The following is a 21,965-nucleotide window of genomic DNA, read 5'->3' as shown; positions in this document are numbered from 1 at the left end:
GTTGCTCACGGCTGCGTCCAGCTGACCGAGTATCAGTGGTGACAGAGACGCCATCTCCTTGTCTGATCCCGTACCAAAGTTTGACCACCCTCACAGTGAAATTCATCCCTTGCTTCCCCTTGTGTCTAACTGGAATCTGTCTTCCTGCAGTCTGCATCCACTGCCTCTCGCGCTGCCCTTGTGCACCTCCCAGAAGAGCTGGCTGCACCTTCTCCGTGCTCTCCCATTAAGGAGATAATGACTGCAACAGCCCTGAACCTCCTCTTCTCCACACGGAACAGCCCCTGATCTCCCAGCCTCTCCTCCCTTGTCACATGCTCCAGCCCCCAGCAACTTTGGTGGCCCTCTGCTGGACTTGCACCAGTATCCTGATGCCTTATTAGACATACCAGGGATGATGTTTCACAAGTGCTGACGGAGGAGAAGAAATGCCTCGTGCCTGCTGGCTGTGCTCTTGCTAATACAGCCATGTACTGCAGCTGGTTGCCCCTGTCACACACCCAACTATATCACCCCGGCAAAAAGTCATCTTACACCCAGGCAGCTTGTGTGTTGGGGTGGGGGAAAAGGGCTAAGAGAAGAACAAGGCCATATCCAATCCCTGCCCTCCCCTATTTCATCACTCATAATAAAATGGTTAAGTTTAAATTAAAACTGGTCTAAGTTTTTCATTCCAGAAGATATATTACAGATATGAATAATAACCTACATGGAGCAAGATATCAAAACATTCAAGAAACAACTGGTTTTCCCATCAACTCTCTATACGAATGTCTCTAACAAAACCCTTAAAATTAAGGCATTATAATCTAAGGAGAAATTAAAAATAAAAGCCTTATTAAAAAGGAAACGGGAATCTAATAATGTTGAGGTCTTGCTCCTCACTGAAGGAATACTTCAAGTTGAAGTTGTCTTACAACTGAACTGCAGATTCGCTACCACCAAATAAAACTAAGAGCTCTGATGAGAGGAAAAAAATCATACAAAGTGATGTTCCAGTGTAAAACAAAGGGATGGATCCAAGCATGCATGGTTAGATATAACTAAGACATGAAAGATTAAAATCAAAGTATGCTTATGCATTTACAGATTTAGGATTCAGTGTTCGGTTTTGTGTTTCCTTATTACCAGTGCAAAGTGAGCTGATTTTTCGGCACCAGACTTAAATTTTTTGATACTAATAGTATTCATGAGCTGGCAATTATCACTAACTTAATCACTAATAGCAAAAAGTAAAAGTTAAAGGCATTTTTTTTCATGACATGTATGCACAATTTAACACTTCTCACATTTCTAGTAACTTCGGTTACCTGTCCTTTGATGCTTCTGTAAGATGACTAAAACACTCTGGCACTGACAATGATTTGTATTAAGATGTGTAATTACTGCTGTCCACATGTAATCAAAGAGAACTTGGAAAACACATAGTCAGTAAAGAGATCTATGTTAAATAAAGCATTACTGGCTGGAAACCGTATATTTCTGATATATGTAGGGCAGCCTCTGCTCAGCATTTATATTTAAAAACCCTTTACTTCATTCAAATCAAAAAGCAATGCTGAGCCTTTTCCAGGTGTATGCCTTTGACCCTGAGAACACTACATACATGGCTATTCTGTCATGAAATACTTGGGGGGCAGGAGAAGAAAAAATTGTTGCTCATAAGAACAATATTCTGCATAAACTATGTGAAAATTTCTATGCCTTGATATGTTAGTTATGTGAGAACTAAACCTACAATTAGCTTCTTCCTACCTTTCGAAGTGTCTAGGGGGATGTGCCTCTTAAAGCACATGAAAGCCATTTTACTGTATCATTCAATAGTGCCTGAGAGAAGCAAATATAACTATCCTATGAGATGTTAAAAATTAGTTTGATATGTTTTCCTAACACTCAATTCTTTTTTCTTCCTCTTTTTTTTTTTTTTTTTAATTTACCTTAAACTGCTATTCCTTTTCTTTTGTCAAATCATAACATTAGATGTCTCTTCAAAAATATAAAGTGTGTGGACCATATCTACTCTTACCTGTACTCTGAGTGTGTGGCAGGGACAGCTAGCTGGGTATGGTACAATGGAGCTGGACAGCAAAACTGGTGCAGAGTATTTAAAGACCTACGACACAAGGAAAAACACAAAGTCAAAACACCAAGTGTTTAGAAAGGGGCTTTTTATGGAAAGGCAGGCGCTGGTAGGTATATTTGAAACTCTTGATAAGTTTGAATGAAATTTGAAATGCAGCTGTCAATTCTGAATCCCAGGAAATGAGGAGGGAAATAGTCCCCTAGTTTAATATACACATCAAAAATGACAGTGATGAACTCTTGCAATGAAGAATCAAAGTTTTGTCGCAACATAAAAATAAAATGCCAATTTAAGACTTTGTTTTTGCCTTGCTGTGTGGAACAGAGGCAAAAGATAAACACTGAGGGTTAAAATTCCTATGGAAATGGAACTTCAGACTTGGATGTTACTCTGCACCAGTCATGCTGTTTCTTTGTTAATGGCATTTCAAACACAGTGCTTAAACATGAGGAGGCACAATGGGATGAGTAAGGACATAAGCTTTCTTCAGGCCCAGTAATTATACACAGGCTGCAATATGCCACTTACAAATTTGAAAGAATCTAAGCTTCACCCAAATTTTAAACAATATTCTGAAATGTGCAATATGAATTTAATTGATGTCATTTGTTCAAAACATGAGGAAAAAAAAAGTTTTACAACGCAAAAAGATATCCTGCAGTCCAGATAACGCTTGTATTGTTAAAAACACACAAGAGTTGCAAAACAGTGAGGTACTGCATCTGAAGTAAAGCTTAGACGATCTTTAAGCAACACAGAGTACACTTAGCAGATTTGATGTTTTTGCCCAGAAACATTGAAGAAGATTTAGCACAATAAGGCACCCATGATAAAAACCACCTAACCAAATTTCCTAAAACATATCATTCCTCTAAGAAATAATAAAATTTAGACCAGTATTTCCTAATCTTGCAGTGTGTACACATGGAAGAAATAGCCATTAAACTGAAAATACTCATTTAACTGAAAAGAATCCAAGCTGACTATTTAATAGACTGTGTATGTATGTACACACGCACATTTTTGCTTGGCATCTTGACAAATGATTCAAGAGATTGATTTTGATTCTTCCGGATCCCTGAGGCTTAAAGCAAATCCTATGAGGTCACTCTCTCATAGGACCAAACAGAGTGGTTATGCAAAAAATGTCGGCCCTTTTGAGAAATGCGTTGGTTACTAATCCTCAAAAAAAAAAAAAAAAAAAAGGAACCCCACAAGGTCAACCTGTTCTGATTTCTGTTGCCAACAGTGTGTCAGCAACTGCACAGCCAAGATGAGTCGGATTTTCTGTTTAAAGATGTCAACTGATGGTAACACCTACAAAGTACCTGAGCTTTTGGAAAGCCAATCACAACCCAATTCAGTCATCAGGCAGATTGCCATCATGGGCCATACCCTGCTAATGCCGCCCAGAGCAAGCTGAGTGGTGACACCTTTGGGCCCCTTAGAAAGAAGACCAGAATGATTCTATAGGAAGATGGATAATGTTACCAAAAACATGACAGACCATGATAAAAGCCATTAGAACATGTAAAAGCAGTATTTTCTGACAAGAGAAACATGATATTCACACAAGCTGCTCCACACAATTGACAGAACCAGGGTAGTACGTCATAAGTGTACATCGCATGACAAAGTCTCACATTGGGTAGGGAAAGGGATCACACTGATGAAATCGCTGCGTCCTGCTTTGTGAATACTTAAGTCTTCCAGTAGAAGCAAAAGGAGATCAGCATGAGGGTGTCCCAGGCCTCCCTTACTCCCACCCTTTTTCTCCTATACAAGTATTTCTATTCTCATTAATAGCATTTTCTTCTTCAGAGAATAAACCAGTAAACATATCAATGAATCTCCATGGATTTACTTGTGCACAACAAAATATTTTGAACAGAGTTTGCTCCTGGCTATCCCCAAAAGCTTCTGCCCATGAGGTTCCAGAAGTGTGTCCTCCTCTGACCTTCCCATGTTCCAAAAATACCAAAACAACAAAAGTCCTCTCTGCAGTTTCAGCCTCCTCCTCTGCAGTTACGGTTAATACTCACCTATTGCACAAGACTGGTTAGGAGCCCAACTGCTTTGAGTTTCTTTTCGAAGGTGCAGAAGAAATGCAAAAGTCCAGTCACCTTGATAGCAAATAAGAAGCACTAAAGGTTTGTCAGGTAGCAACTACACTGGCACTCGACTGTCTTACAGGCGCAGGTATGGAACAGACAAAATAGATGACGAACTGTTCAACTGCAGACTTGTAATTACGTTACCACATATTGCTGGGTTCAGCAAGAACATTCCAGATGTTAAAGACATATGCTCAATGCGTAAAGCTACGTTTCAGCCCCTTGCTGCTCAGAGACACCGGGCTCTTTATCCAACTAGTTACAGCAGCAGACATGAGGTTTGGACTCTGCTCCAAACTTCAAAATCCAGGGATATCTTGACCAAGTGTTTTGGTTCCTCCAGGTCCCACTGACTGATGCCCAATCAGCCTGATAACAGATGATGCTCAGGCTTACAGCCCCGTCAGCAAACTGATTTTACCCAAAGCAAATCCACCTTCTACTGGCACAATTTAAGATCAGTACGTGGCATTTTGTACATTAGTTGCACACTAAAGCAATACTTCCATTTATTTTCTCATCTGAATTATATCAGGAAAAGTTCACGATTAAAGTTACTTAAAAAAAAAAATCAACTTGTAAGATAGATATTTCAATCAGCCTTCAACACAAGTTTGCACTCAAAATAGAATTGATTTAAGGATTTAAGTCATAACACCTAAAGACATCGTAAGAAATATATTTAAATTAGGAGCAGCGATCACCTCCTCTGTTTGCAGTGTCATACTTGGCCCTGTTTAGGTTTTGCATCTTGAGACGATGGTACTTCACATTAAAACAGATACTCAGATACTTCAGAACTGACACAAGAGAAATGACTAAATTGATGAATGCTGCTTCTGGGAAATTCAGCTTCTAAAGCATGGTAAAGCTTCCACGGGATGTTGTGGTAATTCCCCACCTCCAGGCAAAGTTTTTTCCAGCTTCCCACAGGTACTCATGGACAGGTAATCACTTGATAAATTTTTATTTATTTATATTTTTAAATTCTTTTGAGAACAGACTACTAATACAGTAAAAACAGAACTAAACCCAAAATAAATTCTATGATAAAACCTCGAAATCACATCTCCCTTGGGAGGCCAGCATTAAGCAAGTCTAAGCTGCAACATTAGTATGCAGACCCAAAGTAGGCTTCACTGTTCCTTTACCTTCTATATAAATTCCCATATTTGCCATTAGAAACCACTCATTTTAACATTACTTTTGTATTCATCAGCAGAACAAAAAAGCCCTTTGTTTTTATTATTTTGGGACTAGAGTCTTGCTTAGAAGTACAAATAAGAAGAACTAGATTATCACTTAAAGCTATAACCACAAGCCAACATTCGCTCATTTTCTCCTACAATCACCAACAAGCCTCCTAAACTCAGTAGACATATTTCTCAATACTGGTTTTAAAACAACCTGGGAACCCAGCTATTAACTTCTAATTACTTCTGCTTTAACGGGCTATTCCCTATCTGTTTCCCAAACGTGCCCTTAGCAGGCTGCTAGCTGTCCCGCTCCTGGGAACAGGGCAGTGCCGCTGCGCGACCCGTCGTGGCGAGCACTGCATCCACCCAGCGAAACGCCGAGAGCCTGCGCAAGGCTTGTCCTCCAAGCTGAACGGCATGTGGTGCTTAGTGCAGGATGTGATATCCAACCCTTTTTATGCTGCCAGTGTTTAATTTTAGCCGTATATAAATCTGTCAGTAGTTTGATGGAATTATTAAACCATTACTTTCTTAGAACTTCTTCCTAACAAGATTACCAGCTTTCAGACAGAAGAGACTGTTGTCTCACGGGTACTTAGGAAAGCTGTATTAGCACAGGCCTGCATCAGAAGAAATGATGTCTTTGTAACGCTGCTGACGGGACCAGCAGGTACGTCAGTTCACCTTAACTACCACATTTTTCCGTAGCCCTCTTACTACATACACTGTTCCTCTTCTTCGTACGAAGCAACAATCTGTCGCCTCCATCTACCAGTATTTTCCCTTTTCTTCTGGTACATGTTCCATCAGGTACTGTGTTCTAGTGAGTAAGTACAAGTGCTACCAAAAATGTGCACCAGAACAGCCTCCTGAAACTGCCCAAGTCACTCTGTATACCTGGTGCTAGGGGACAAAGATCCATTGTCAAACTGACTTGTAAATAGCACAAGTGGTAGACGAGTTCATCTGCTATATAAACCCATTCACTTCATTGGCATCTGAGGTAGCTTAGAGTGATTTATTTGGTTGGATTCATGCCTGCAAGCTAATAAAATGAATACTTGCATTTTAATCGTATTTTAACCTGATGAAGAATAACACTATAGTACAAGTTGATAGTTTTCTTTCTCGTCTCAATCCAGAGCTATGACTAGAAAAGACCAGAGGTAAAAACAAGAAAAGTCTGTCCTGTTCTTATTTAATAAATCTAATCATTTATTTAGAGACTAATAAAATTTGAAATAAAAACAAACTGACTTCCATAAAGGTGGCCAACAATAAAAATCACAGTAATACAGGCTTATATTGACTCCAGATAAAATTTTGATAATGAATGTGGTTAATCACACAAGAAAGTCTTTCAATGCATTAACTGCACCCACGAGACAATTCAGAAATTCATCACAGCAGATAAAATGGCAGATAGCTTTATATGGCAACTCACACAAACTCCTCAACCTAAGTTTGACTGTAGCTGTCTGCAGACACATCCACTAAGGTGTGACCTAGCAGATAACCCATTTACATTCACAAGGACAAATTCCTACTGTTCTGACATCAGAGGTATTCCTCTTACTCCTCAGATTTTCAGCCCAAATACACAGGACATTATGATTTTGGCTTTTGAAGTAGCACCAACAATTTTTTTTATTTAATTTGTCCTATTTTATGTCCAGCAATTTGTGGTCAAGTATGTCAAGGAGAGGCAGTGGTGGCCCATGGAAAATACTATGCTTTTTTACAGTGTTCTTATTAATTGCAGTCTTATACAGAATTTATTGAAAAGCAACTACAAGAAATTAAATGCTATTATTGCTTTTACAGTTGCATATGTAAAAAAGGCCTTTGAGCTTATATGGCAAAGACCTTCACACACTATAAAAGATTACAACTAATATATTTTCCAGAATGTTATTCCTATCATTTCCTTCCAACACGATAGCTTTCTGCACACAGCTTGGGTACTGCAACACAGGAAGGTAACAAGACACATCATGTCCAGTAAACATCAATCAAATTACCTGTCAGAACAGCCTGACTTGGAGGACAAACAGGAAAAGCACCCAGACATCACAAAGTAGCACAACCACATATTCTAGACCTGCAACGTTGGCATCTCCCTCCTTCCCTCCATCTCCCCCCTCACCACGCAGTGGTCATGTAACCTAATTAAGCACATACAGGCTAGAGTACAGAGCACTGAATTTTGCTCAATAATAAATAAAATTCAGTCATCATCACAATGATGATGATGAACAAATCAGCATTACATGTTGCAATACAAATGCTAACTCATAGGTTCGTGTTTGGAAAAATACTACCCTTTATGCATTTCCAATTTAAGTGTCCATAGATGGATTTTAATAACAAAATAAAATAAGGTAGGCTTTCACTGACCTCTCCTCCATCAAAAGGGCTTTAAAATAATCATCTCCTCTTGGGAGAACAAGACCAGTACCATCACAACATACTAAACAAGACACGCATCTGTTATTTTTGCCCCATCCTATAGCACAATGCCTATTAACGTTACATAAAAAATAATTATTATAAACTTTTTGGTTTTGTGAAAATGAAGTATTAGCCTATATAAATAGCCAAAAGATGATTCTTTTACATCGTGGCCAACACAGAGTTTGTAGGCAGTCTCCAATAGTGGGTTAACTGTAACTAGGGTGAATTTAATTAAGATTGTTAATATGTAGACACATAATTAGGATCATTATTTCCCTCTTGATTAAGTCGTAATGCAAAATATCTATTCTGAAGGGTGATGTACAGAAATTTACAGTACAAATACAGTGTACTTGTATCATTTTTGCTTACTATTCAGTTTTTAAATTTGTAGAAAAAATATACAGTTCAAAACCTGAAATGAAACAGAGCGGAGACAAAGCTGCATAGGATAGAAGGAAATAAACATTTTAAATTAAATCAGAAAATTGATAGATTAACTGCATCTTTTCTACATTTCTTACTTCATTAAAATAGGTCCCAGAATTTCTCAAGAAACTGCAAGTCACATTAGAGAATACAGCCACATTTATGACTTCACAGAGTGTTAATCATAGTAAAACCACATCTAAATAGTGGCTCCTATACATATTGGATTAGATGCTCATGGAAAAGGAAGAGTAGTAATATGCGACGAATGAAATTAAACAGATACACCATAAGAAATTTACGGCAATGGAAATCCTGTTACTTGAAACAATGGTACAATGACATATGCTCTACTCAGTGCAGCATCTGAAAAAGCAACGCTTTGCTGATCCTAGTAGTTTGACATCGCTGCTGTTCTAAAAAAAGCTAAACAGCAATCCAGGCTTTTTTTTTTTTTCTTTCCATTTTATATTTCAAATGTAAAATGTAAAAAAGATGTGTTTTAAAATGTAAATGTCCTTAGTGTGTATATTACTAGAATGTTAACAGACTTAAAAGTATTTAAATTTTCATCTCCAAACTAACTCATGCATTAACGAGCTTGTGTCTCCAACTACTTAACAGATGTTATTACAGTTTGGAACAGATCAGTTTTAAAGAATATGAAGGATTTGTGTGTATATAACCCCTCCCTTCCCCATACATATTCTACAGAGTTGGTTCTAAAAGAGCCCTAGGCTTACATTTTTCTTCTTCTCAACTACCAGCATTTCCCTTTTTATCATTCTTAAAGATGAGTCAAAATTCAGAATAACAGAAGTCATAGTTCACATCTTGTTTTCTACAGCATTGTGCTGAGGCAGGTAAAAGATATCAAAAACGTAAGCAGTAATATAGGAAAATACGGCACAAAATGGTTCTATAAATAAGACTGCATCATCACTGTTAAAGAAAGTAACCTACAGAGATGAGATATTCTTTAACACTGCATGATAAGCACGCTAAGAAATTCTGTCCCCTACTGAGAGTTACAAAATCCCGGAATCACAGCACTCAAAGAAAAATAGAGTCTAACACAAATGATTTCTCCCTTGTATAAACATAAGGCATTATTTCAAAGCTGATCCATATATACCTTGAAGACTACAACCTGTTTTCCAAACGTACTTTCCTTGTTTGAACTTCCTATGTACAGTTCCAAGTTTTCTCTCATTTTCAAGCATTTCAACTTAACCATTCATACAGTCTCTGTAAAACAAAAGGCTCAAGAAAACTTAAGAACAGATTTCAATACTCTCAATTCTCATTACAAGCAGTTTACTCTTGAATGGTTAAACTTACTATGTCTGCATGTGGACAGTGCTACTGAACATGAGCTAGATTTACTCAATTAGGACCCTCATGGTCACTATTAAAATAATTGACAACACCTACAGACCACAACTGCATCTCCTTAATGTAAGATCCTTGAGCAAAACTAAATTTAACCCGAAAGGCAGAGGATTTTTAACCAGAATTCAGAAATGCAAATACCAGGTACAGCCATTCCAAAACAGTGGATTAGAAGTGAACCACTGATGGAAGTGAGGGTGGGTGGTAGAGGACAACGTAACTGCACACTTGTGTGTATTTGGTTCTGATTTTTATCTCAAGTGGAACAACACTGCACTACACTTTAAGAGAAAGCTCAGAGTAAGGGCCATGTGGAACCACCAGAATTCAGCCGAATAAAACTGCCCAGTGTGCTTGCTGTACGTAGCCGTATGCTGATGCCACAAATGGTATGCAAACTTTAGCATTGCCCTTCCTCTCGCTACAAGTGGATAAGCACTTAACCATTCTGCCAAACGTGACAACTCATGTGAAGAGCTGCTGTGCTGCATTCAGTGAACAAAATACTAAACTCCTGCTGTGATGACTGTAATGTTTGAGAAACTGTTCAAGTAAATAATAAACAATTAATGCATCTTTACGATATGAGCAAGCATATATACCACAATAAAAACACAACGATATTTTGCTTTATTGATGTTATATTGCTTTAAGACTGTAGTCCATTTCTTTCTGTAAATATTTATGCATTTAAAAGACAGATTATACTTTAATATGACAAAGCATTCAAACAAAATGGAAGAGATTCTTGACTCATCATAGACAGAATACCTAGCATCCTACATTGCTTTTATGCAAACTGTTTTTTTTCATTATTTTCTTTTCTTCTGCTTAATATTGGCTTATCCACTTTCATTAGGTTAAATCTTTAAATACTCACATGCATAAACACAACCACCATCTGTGCATTTCTACTATAGAAATCATTAATCTGCCAAAAAGGTAACACCCTAAAAATGGTTCGTGGAAAGAAACCTACCAAACAATAAACTGATCACTACTCCCACTTCTGGAATCCTCAACACAGATATCAGAGACGTGATGACAGATGAAGAAGGAAAAGGTACTCACAAATAACACCTTCTGCAAGCCATCCTTGAATGTGTTGTGGATTTGGTACTTATATTTTCTTTCAAGCAGCCTGAGGTAGAAAAGCTTTCTTAAGAAAAAAAAGAATCACATTCACAGCTTTTACAAGCTCATTCAAGATCAGCCACAGAGGAACATCACAGATAAGCAAGCTGGTGATGTAACCAGCATCAAACACTGCATCAGATAAACCCAAAGGCTTTACAGGGTTATATTTTGCAAAGCCAAAAGGTTTTTCCCAGAGAGGAGGTTTAGCAAGCATAAACCAGCCACATTGTTTTCACAATCCTTGTGGGCTTGCTTTCTGCTTCCAGAAAAAGTCCCAAATTTATATTTATTATTAAACTTCATCACCAAGAAAAAATAATATGCTTTCTCATTTGATATTTAGACTGGAATTTAAAAGCACCAAATGGTGCATTTTCGAATGCACCGTCTCTATATGAACACTGTAGTACAGTCCAAACCAAGAAAAGGCCATTGGTCCTTTTATCTCCATGGTAACAGCAGCATCTGTGAAGACAAACCGTATTCCCTCTTCACTGCAAAGTCAATTTATAGTCACATACTATGACATAAACCGATAAGACAGCAAAGCTAATCAGCAACAAGGAGAAACAGGAACCAAAACACGAGATTAAGCTCATGCTCAAGAGAATGTTCTTCTGTGCACAGCGTTTCTCATGTGCAAATTACAAAATGAATAACTAAATCAAGCTGATCCTTTGAGCTGATCCAAGCTGGGAATTTGTAAACTTACTAGTTCAGCTAACAAGTTGCTGAATATTTTATAAAATTAGCTTCATGTTTAAATCCAGTTTTACCATATTTAATAGGACGACAATTAGCAAAGTAGTTGTTTGCAAAAATCACCAAACTATTACTTAAATATGACCTTTTCCTTCAATATTTCCTTAAAAGACTCAGCATTAATAGCAATGACAGAGTGAGAAGTTTCATAGCTGCAAGATACTGCCCTCCCATAGCCTTCCCCTCTTTTTTAAGCACCATCAATGATGTAAGGACTTCAGCAGCATCATTCCTGTGCACTAACCACTAACAGTCTCTACCTCTGGGTAAATGACCAGGCTTGATGAGTCACAACCTTGGTTTTATTTAATTCCTGTCCATGGTAGTTCTTTGTTCAAAAATAAAATTTAAAAAGTTCCTTTCTCCTCCCCTTGCTTACTGCCCCACTCCAAAGCTCAGTGCAAAGGCCTTACATTATCAACATAGCCAAGCTTCCTCCCTTGCTTCATGAATCAATATAATGACCATCTGCTCATATTATTAAGTTAAATATATACCAGAACACACTGATGAGGGCAGCTCATTTGCCATGGTCAAGTGATCAGTTCATAGCCGTTCCATAGCCAGTTGTAATACTGCCAGAGTAAGAGAGAGCAGGTGGTCAGCCAAATGCTACTTATCACAGCGTTACCTATGAAGTTCCCCAGGCTAAAGAGAAGCATGAACTGTCAGAGATGCTGCTAAATTATGTAACTTTGGGAAAAAACAACAACAAGAAAAAGGTAAGGCATGAGGTTTTCTGATGATCTTTATTTAAAACTGATTTGCAAAGGACTGTCTTTTGTTAAAAACACCCCAAGTTGCTCCCCTTTGGTCAGTCACCTGCCTAAAGCTGAGCAATTAGCTTCTAACCTCTCCCCCACCCCCACTTATCTGCCACACAAATTCCTGCTACTCTGGAAACCAACATAAAAATCTTATTTAACAGACATGCATTTAGTTTTACCTAATCATCTTACCCCTTCCATCGCTACAGAATAAATTTTATGACCATTTATAGAATTTTCAGGGAAGCCACAGCCCCAGAGTCATCCCCATGTGGTAGAGCTACATCAGTGCAACAGGAAACCACAACTAACTAACTGAGAGAGGAGTCCCAAAGTTCTCCATTTCCCCCCGTAATCAGCCCATAATACTTGGATACTGCATCAACAGGTACTTACTCGGTATTAATTTTCAGAAAGCTACATCTGTCTAAACATACACTTGACGTGACGCTGCCCCACACAGCAGAAAGCGTACTATACAGAGTTTTGTCTAATGTGGCAATTCCTAAACAGATTTATTTATAAAGTTCACAAAACCTTCACTGTGAGGCTGATCCTGAAACTCTAATGCAGGCTCATGGCTTGGACCAGGCTCCATAGCAAAATGTCCTCGTCCCATGTTGTAAGCCTGATTTAAAGCATCCATACCTCAAATATAACATGTACAACACTGCAAAACTGTAACATGACTGCTTGGTATCTTCTAATTTTGCAAGCTAAACACTTTTTCCACAAATTCACAGAATCAAGTGTTTTTTTCTATTGCACTGAAGACAGCCGAAAGGTATCTTTCCATTTTCCAGAGAAGCCTTTCCATGATTTAAATGCTACCTCATTTTTAACAGATACTAAATACAAAGCACTGAAGAAATTCTAAAAGGTGCACATGTACTGTGAAATTGCACATCACAGCCAAAACCTTCTAACAGCAATCAATACATCACAAAGATAAATGCCTGATAAGAAAATAAAGCCTTTCCATAAAGAGTCCCATAAAATGGCTTTCCAACCTACTCTAAATTCAAGCAGCTTAATCACCACTTCTCTATAAGGTAGAGGATGTACAAACAGTCTCGTCAGCTTGGTCAGGTATTCAGAAAGATGTTAAATGGATGATAATCATTTCAGGAGGAAACACTTCGGTCCCATAACTAAACCAGATTCTGTGTAACAGTTAATCACAATCTATTTTTTCAAAAGTCCAGTTTTGAGGAGTAAGAAAAACAAGACTGAAAAGCCAAATCAATAAGCAAAAGTAAATTGTACAAGATGCATTATCTGGATTCCACACATGCTAATGCTACAGAAGGGCTCTCAGCTGCTGCATGCATGTTGAATTCTGTACCCACACATCTTTAGACGTGATTTCTACTGCTTCTTCACTTAGGTTTCCTACAACAGTTTTAGTAACAAGCTTCCCCAAAAGCAGCAACTGAGCTTTCAGAATGTTTTCTTCAAGTATGAAAGATGCATTCATAATATAAGAGCTACTCCTTCCTATTCTGTAATGAATAGCATTGAAATTTTAATTTTAGACAGGACAATAGTAATAAATTTTTTGTTATGCATAACATTTTGTCCTGTGTTTGGTTCAAGTTTTCTGTTTGAAGTGTTCAGAAAAAGGTAACTGAAAAAACACCATCTGGTTCTAAACCCATCTAAGCCCCTACCATGTTATTCAAGGTAACAGAACAACTTGCATAGTATATGTTAAGAGTGTGCTCAGGTTGCTGTTTGAGGCCATATATCTTTAGTCCATTGCCTTCGTCAGGTCTCCCCTGGTCATACGAAGTTGTCCTGATGTATAAACATATGACAAAGCCTGCCATGTTTGTATTTTAGCAGAAGAAATTAAAATGTTTTAACAATTGATTGAATACAATGAAATGAAGTTAGTAACTGTACCAACTATCTAGCCTATGCTTTTAACTTCAAAAAGTCTTTTTTTTTTTAATATATGAAAAATATAGTAAGTAGGACAGATTTGGAACATGAAGGTTACAGTTTTTCCTGATGCTATGAAGTCCACTCAGCAAGATACTTGGTACAGTATGTTATTCAACACCACCCCGTGGAAAGTCCTAGATATAAGATGCCCAAACCATTATCATAACAAGTTTGCATTCAAAGTATTAAATACAAAAAAAAGACTCTGAAAAGATACTGAAATTGGGAAGAACTCCCATGGGTTTCATCAGGGGCTGCATGTCACAGTAAGCATTCAGTTCTACTAATTCCTACCAACATTATTAATCTGTGTATGCAGCCAGTGAAGCATTTCCAAAAAATCAGTTCTCTCTGCTCAGATTTCTGTTCCTTTCATTACAGCAAGGAATAAACAAATCACCTGAACAAAGTCAAACAGCGGTATACATGATAGCCTCTGTGGGGTCACCACAACTTATGCACTGCATGAGCTGTAATTCATACACCAGATGACATTTACAAATCAAAATGACCCTCTACTAATTGCTGGCTTGTTTGTTTTAAATGAAGGCTGAAAATCATCTTGAATGATTTTGGATATACTCCCACACACAGCTATTTGTTATCATTTATTGTTTTCTCATGCTTATTATTTACATGTTGGTCTCTGCATGATTAAGATACCTAGCCATTTATTCATTCTTGAAAATCAGATCAAGCCAGGCTTGTGGCTGAAGTTACAAGAGAAGTCACATGGCATAAAGCACCTACCCCTTACCCTGCTCTCCATGAAGTCTCAACCTATCTGCTTGAATATACAACCAGACAAGTGTACTCCAAATCTGAAAAGCGTAATTATTGGAACAAAGCCATTAAAACCTAATTTTGATCTCACTAGTGTGATTAGGAGCAGCTGTGTTTTCTATTATCATGTTCTAACCTGTTTTCTTTACAATGTTATTTCTATCAGATTCTGGCCCTTTGTTTCAAAGATTTCCCTTTTTTTCTTTTCTAAAAAAAAATCTCAACAGATTAAACACAGACATTTTTCTACTTGTCCTCCTGATCGTGGCCCCAAAAGTTAGTTTATAATTTTAACACTAATCAGTATTTCTGGACATCAGGGTCATTCTCTAAATGTCACTGTCAAGAAATACTTCCACAGCTTCAAAAAAATACTTACAGACTGCGCAGAGTCTGATCTGGACAAAGTTCAGTGCCCTTGTTTTGTTAAAGCCTATTTCTTAAGTGTCAGTATCCTTTTGAATGCTGTAGTGGGGGCCCACAGAACTCCCCCACAGCAGGAAGGCTCAGGAGACGCAGTTTGCTTGCCAAGCAGCACTGCTCCTTGTGATTCACTGAGGGTCAGCACAGCTACGTAACTGACCGCTTTGCTCTCATGCTGCTAATTGCCAGAGCCAGCATTACAGCGTGCTGGGCCCTTGGGACTTAGGAACAGCACTGCCTACACCTGATTGCTCCTGTGGCCCTTCCTCAGCCCCTCCTGTCCTGCTCCTGTTTGGCTGCTATTGAAATAGAAGTCGCACCTACCAGATCCTGGAACATGGGATGCAAATGTGCTTCTTTTAACTGTGTTAAAGCATGAAAAGTGGTATTTTCTATGCCTTACGTTAAAAACTCAAGTATTAAGGGGTTTGATGACAGAATTACCTCAGCACATTGGGGTAGAAGGGAGAGACAAAGCGGACAACCACCAGGCTGTTCACAGAGGCTGCTAGTAACTGGGATATCTTAGTGATTACTTCTGTGGAAAAATATATCCAGTACTGGATAAAAATTCCCACATATCACCTTAATCATTCTACCACCCAAGACTGTGAACTACTTCTGAGAATTTGGGGCTTGGCCTGTGCCTATCAAGCCTCCGTTCAGCCCCAGAGGAGCACGGTTGAGACAAGGGCCCAAACCGCGCCTGAGGCCGCCATGTCTGAACCAGGGACCCAACCACAGCCATCCTCACAGTCACCAAACCACTGGACACGAAGGTCGAGGGGCCCATCCCGCTGGCTAATGAGGGAGAAGGAGGGGGGCAAGCGAAAGGCAAGGCTGGGTGTTTGGCTGCTGCCTGGGGTCAGCCTACCTTGGACCTCCTAGGCCCCTCAGGTCTCCTCCAAAATGTCTGCAGGCTGCAGGTGGCTTCCGTGAGGGGAGGCCGGGGTTACCCCACACTGCTGGTTCCAGATGGTTGTGGTGCCTCTGTGAGCACTCAGGCAGGGCAAAGCTGAGCCTGTGGCTGCTGGCACCCTGGGGCAGCACATTTGTGAAAGGGCAAAAACACAGCATGGCAGCGAGGGGTGAGGGAAAACGTGAGAAACATTAGCACAAGCACCAAGGTGGAGCAGCAACCACGGCTGCCAAGGAAGAGGGTCCCTGCAGCCTGTGGAGTCTGCTCATGTGTTAGTGATCAGTCAATGCACATCTGCTTGTGTTGAATGTCCTCCACAATACTAATTTTATCCCTGTATGTCCTGAGCTTTGATAGGCAGTTGCTGATGAATTCATCTATTTTATCTCATATATTCTCCATTTACCCTTAACATGGTTAGAAGCATTTATTTAATCTAATACTTTTCCTGCTAGCATTTGCCTCTGATTCAGAGACAAGTAATAGACATATTAAGCCACACAGCCTAAATCTTTTCCACATTAAAAACAAAATAAACAACCTCCCTTTTCCACAATGCACTGGATTGTATGCCTTTTCCACATTAAACATTTTGCTGTTCAGTCCCATAACCATTTACTGAATTTCTCCAAGTTGTCCATTTATAATGGAAGTCAAACCTGTTTCCATCGCTTCACTAAAACTACTCTCTTTTGCCCCCAAACCCCTCTCCTTCTCCCAGAGATGGACAGGCCCTAATTCCCAGCAGGCTATCTTCTGGGATCAGCTGTTCTGGACGGCCCCTGCTCCTCACCCCAGTGGAGCCTCAGCTAAGCACCAGTTCAGTAGCTGCTGAACTCATCCACTGTCTCTTGTCAATAAAAAACCATCACCATTACTGGCAGAAGGACGGAGTTGTGGGAAAATCTGAATTTTAACTCTCACAGTAAATTCTTTTCCTATTCAAATACTGGTTTTGTCCATAATCTGACAGAATTATCACCCTAAATGTGAATTCTCAGGACAAGCAGCGACTTAAAGATGTACTAGACATCCCTAGACTTCACAGCTCTGAATTCACACCCAAACTTATTGCTTTACAAATGAAACAAAGCATTCTCAAGCAATTTTTGTACAACTGCAAATTTACTTGAGACTAAATTTCTGATTTGTTTTCCCTCTCTATTATTAAGAGAACAACAAAGCCTGAAAAACCTTTGGAATAGTTCTCTATAACTTTAATATTTACCACTCACTCTTCACTGGACAATACTCCAACTGCCATAAACTTGAAGGCATCAACTACACCTTGAATATAGACCTAATAGAGAAGAAAGTCTATAAACTTACAGGCTTGAGCATAACTGAATAACAGATCACAACACACAGGAAGAATCCAAGACAGAACTATTTCAGATGCACCAAATCTAAGCAGCAGCAGGAATACCTGGAACACGGCCTAGAATCAGTGGCGGACAAGGACTAAGTACAATGTTTTGGCCTGTGTCACTCTTCTGGGCTTCCTGATATCAGGTCACAGCTGCTGTCCTCTTTAATAAAAAAAATACACTGTTAATGAATCACACTGTAATAGGTATTTGGAAAGCAAATAAGTTTCTTCAGAGTTGGGGTAGTTTAATTGCTGCTATTAATTTGACATATAGCAGTGTAGTTAATAAGGGAAGGAATATAAGTACAAAATATTTGTTCAGATTCATTCCATCACCCTTTGGACAATGAAGCTGAAAATGAAAACAAACAAACAAACAAACCACCAAAACCAAACCAAAAAAATACAAAATAAAATCTGCTGCATGCACTTTTTAGTACTTGGGATAGTATAAAATAGCAAGTAAGTATCAGAAGAATGAACTCTAATGAGCAGGATGTAATTAATTCCTACAGATCTTCTGGTCTAAGTAAAGCATATCTGTCACTGTAAAATATTTTACTAACATTAGCAAACTAATGGGCAATGTAATACATTATTTAAGAGATAAGGAAACAGTGTGTCTCTATAGCTCAGGATACCACAATTTACTAAATGATGCAGATGTGGTGTTTTTTTTTCTTTGATACATATTTCTGACCTAACCCAGAGTTATGAAGTCATTCACCCAACAGCTAGCTAATCCAGGGTATCTTCTCACAAAAGCATTCAATTGGGCTGTAAAGTAAATAAATATATAAAAATTTTAAAAGAATCAAAGTTCAGAAGTATTTCCTACATCCTTTATTCATGTTAATTGTGTGCTTTATTTCTGTCTCTGAACTCTGTTGACTTCAGCTGCTCGTCAATAGATCTTACATAACACAGACATTTCCGTTGTTTCATTTTTGCTACATAAAAATAAGTTGGCACTTCATTATTTTTTCTTAGCATTCATTTACTGTGAAGGCATTTTAAATATTTTGTCCTTCATAGTTTTAATAAAAATCCAGCTTAATAAATATTTTAGATGGAGGAAAAATTACAAGTTAATGGTCATTTAATTATTTTGGCAACCAGCCTATGACACATTTCACAATAAGGAGCTTGGACTCAGTTTTAATAACTAGACTCAATTTTACCAACTAGACTAATTCAGGTGTTTGCCCCAGAATTATTAGCTGGGACAAAGAGCAGGAATCTACTGGTTCGGTTGATCAATTATACTAATTAAACAGACAAGACTGAAGACAATTGATGTCAATAAATATGTCAATACATTAATAAATACACCAATGCCACCTCTCCCCCCAGGGTAAATATAAACAGAAATCTAGTTGGAGATTTCATGGGTGCATTGCTGACGGAAGCAATAAGTTATCACTGTTACAACAATGAGCTTATAATTTACATTCTCCACTGGTTTCTAGAAGAACCTGAGGAGATAATAAAGAAATCACAGCTGAGTTCCTGAATCGTGGGTGTTTATGGCTGCTGAAATCCCATGCCCTAGAAATTCTAGGGAGCACCTGACTGCTAAACTATTGCAATTTGGCTACATTTGGGACATAACAGTAGTGGAATTTACAAAGAAAAAATATACAGAGCTATTATTATGAGGGTTTTTGTTGTTGTTGTTTAGATCAGCTTTAACACCACTACTACTGCATAGTTCAACCTACCATGACCACACATGGTAGGGCTGAGTGGCACCCACAGTGTCAAGAACAGGCTGAGTTGGCTGAGTTGAACTACCTGTACATCCACCACAAGTTACTTGCTGTGTCAGCCTATTAAAGCACATGAAAAATTGCCAGCCTTCTTTCACATCCAGTCATCTGTATTTACATGACACTCAGCTGCAGCAGCTCGTGGCACTGTTCTTGACAGACTGCATTAGGAGATAACAGCCCACGGCAAAAAACATGGGAACTGCAAAGGAACCCTGCCCTGGCGTGGGGTCAAGGGCAGGGTCACCATCTGATGATATAAATCAGTCTGTGCTGAACTGCAGTCCCTGGGTTCCTGCATCAGAAGTGACATATCATCCTTGACATCTATAAATCATGCGTCTTCTTTATTAGTTTTCAAAGCAGATTTTCAACTTGGAGGAAGGTCAAAGGGATTTTTGAAGACATCCGGTGTTTCTGAGCATGTGCAAGTGAACACACCAGTTTAATGCTGTTTGATGATGTAGGGACCATCAACTCAGTGGTTTCAAATAAGCACAGGCCTGAAAGAACATTTCAGTGAAATGACTGATGCTGAAGAGAAACGTGGAAAGATAGTTCACACCAAGCCTATACTTGAAGTTATAATTTATAGGAGGAGAGCAAGGCAAAGAGAATTTAACGGGAGAAAAAAAACCTATCAGTCAATATTGTGTGCATATAGAACCACTGCAGCAGGCCATGAAACTTTCAGAGAAACTTCACCTGAAAAAGCATCTATAATCTTCAAGATGATCATTTATCTGCAGAAAATGTCAGGGGGTCAGGTATTCCAAATGTGTAAAACTTTTTAATGAATTAATGCATATTTAGGATATGTACTCTGTGATAGTTATAACAAAATGGAAATTTTAAAAATCCACTTTATGGATTCATGTATTGCCCTAAATATTCAAAAGCATCAATATTCAAATTATGTTATTCTTATTCTTCCTTGCATTCTCCTGAAGCCTAAAGGCATATGAGATTTGAGTCCAGATTAACACAAGAATCCAAAGATCATGCTTCAATTTCTGCTCTGTTCTGAGGCCTGTTAAATGTCAGATTAGAGAGCTGATTATGGAGTTAAAGGTTTCAAACCGGAGTACTTGTTAATTCAATGACTGAATATAGGACATGAAAGGCTGGTTTATAGTAAGCTCAGTTTTATAAGGAACAGCTCTCAGAAGCACGCAGTACTGTCCAAAACTCTCAGAAAGCCTGGAATTGTACAGTTATTATTATTATTACATGTATGTGCTGGTTCTCTGGTGCTTCTAATATGTCTACAGACAGGTATTAGCTGCAGTATTTTCCTTGGTGAATTAAGGGTAAATGAAAAAAATCAAGTATCCATCCTCCCAAGGCCCTTCTGCAAAAGCCTTAACAAGTAAAATACCTCTACACATAGAGTGCAGAGTATGAAAGATAACTGCATTCAGGTTTGCACACAGAAAAGTCATTGGCTAACAAGGACTACAGAATACGCACTTGTAGACACAAAAAATTCCTCTTGAGTACCATTTGCCAGTTATTTTTTTTTCTGGCAACAGACACAGTGGACTTGGCCAGCATTCCTCAATGCAGCAGAGGCATCAGGCTGGTGAAACAGCTGCTCTCGCAGGCAGCCGGAGCAGGAGTAGCTGGCCAGCTTCTCCTCCGAGAGGCTTTTGGAAGCCAGCCACCGTCTAAGCAGGCCTGCTTGAGAGCAGCTATATTGGATGCTAATGACCTTGGCAGTACATGTCATAAAGTACAAGTTGAGCTGTGCTAGAAGAATCCTAAAAAACTCTATGCAATTTTTTTCCAACGTGTAACCTACTGCATCCCTTTCTTATACTTCAATCTGCTTAGGACTCTTCAGTGATAAACATTAACAGCAAATACTTCAGCAATTTAAATTACTTTTCAGACCTATGCAAACAAATAACACAGCTCCTAGCAAACATCTGCTGTTAAATCCACAGAAATGGGTCATTTTTGCAGGACAGTTTTAGCAGACATTTACATTTCAGGTTGAAATTTGACCTATTGAGCATTTCAGCCTAGGGGCAACTTGTTTGAAAGTTTGAAGGAACAGAGTTAATTCATGGAACAAGTTATTATTATTGATTTATACACAGAAATTGTTTGAAACAACTTTAGAAATCCTGATAACAGCATTCAGAATGATTAATATATAAAAAAATGTTTATTCCATTTCAATTCTCCTCCACATGACACCTACCAACTTCTGAATAGTATAACTGTATTAGAAACAAGAACATACTGCCCTCCTTGCAGTTACTAATTAGCTAGACCAAATAGAGAGAAAATCTTCAAAAGAATTACTCCTTTCTCCCCACCTTTATTTTCTTTTTCATTATAGGTAACAGATTAGCAACACTAAGTTACATCAATGAAGTCGTATTTTCCCCTCTGTATTTATGCAGATGTCTAAAA

The 21,965-nt window shown here is 38.5% G+C and overlaps 1 protein-coding gene across 13 annotated transcripts in view; it reads right to left on the bottom strand.

Moving 5' to 3' along the window:
* Nucleotides 1-21,965, bottom strand: part of IQSEC1 (IQ motif and Sec7 domain ArfGEF 1) — a 349,048-nt gene that overhangs the window by 182,626 nt on the left and 144,457 nt on the right. For 7 of the 13 annotated variants that reach the window (XM_083796384.1, XM_083796377.1, XM_083796386.1 and 4 more), the window contains exon 3: nucleotides 2,027-2,113. The exons of 4 other annotated variants lie outside the window; for them this stretch is intronic. In XM_083796384.1, coding sequence (XP_083652510.1) covers nucleotides 2,027-2,113 — 87 coding nt within the window. Of the gene's footprint in view, nucleotides 1-2,026; nucleotides 2,114-10,739; nucleotides 11,197-21,965 lie in introns of those variants that run through there. 2 more of the 13 variants (XM_083796398.1, XM_083796383.1) reach the window with 2 other exon arrangements.

The sequence above is a fragment of the Anser anser genome, assembly GCF_964211835.1.
Source record: "Anser anser genome assembly, chromosome: 12".
NCBI classification, from domain to species: domain Eukaryota; kingdom Metazoa; phylum Chordata; class Aves; order Anseriformes; family Anatidae; genus Anser; species Anser anser.
This window is presented reverse-complemented; position numbering and strand designations above follow the sequence as displayed.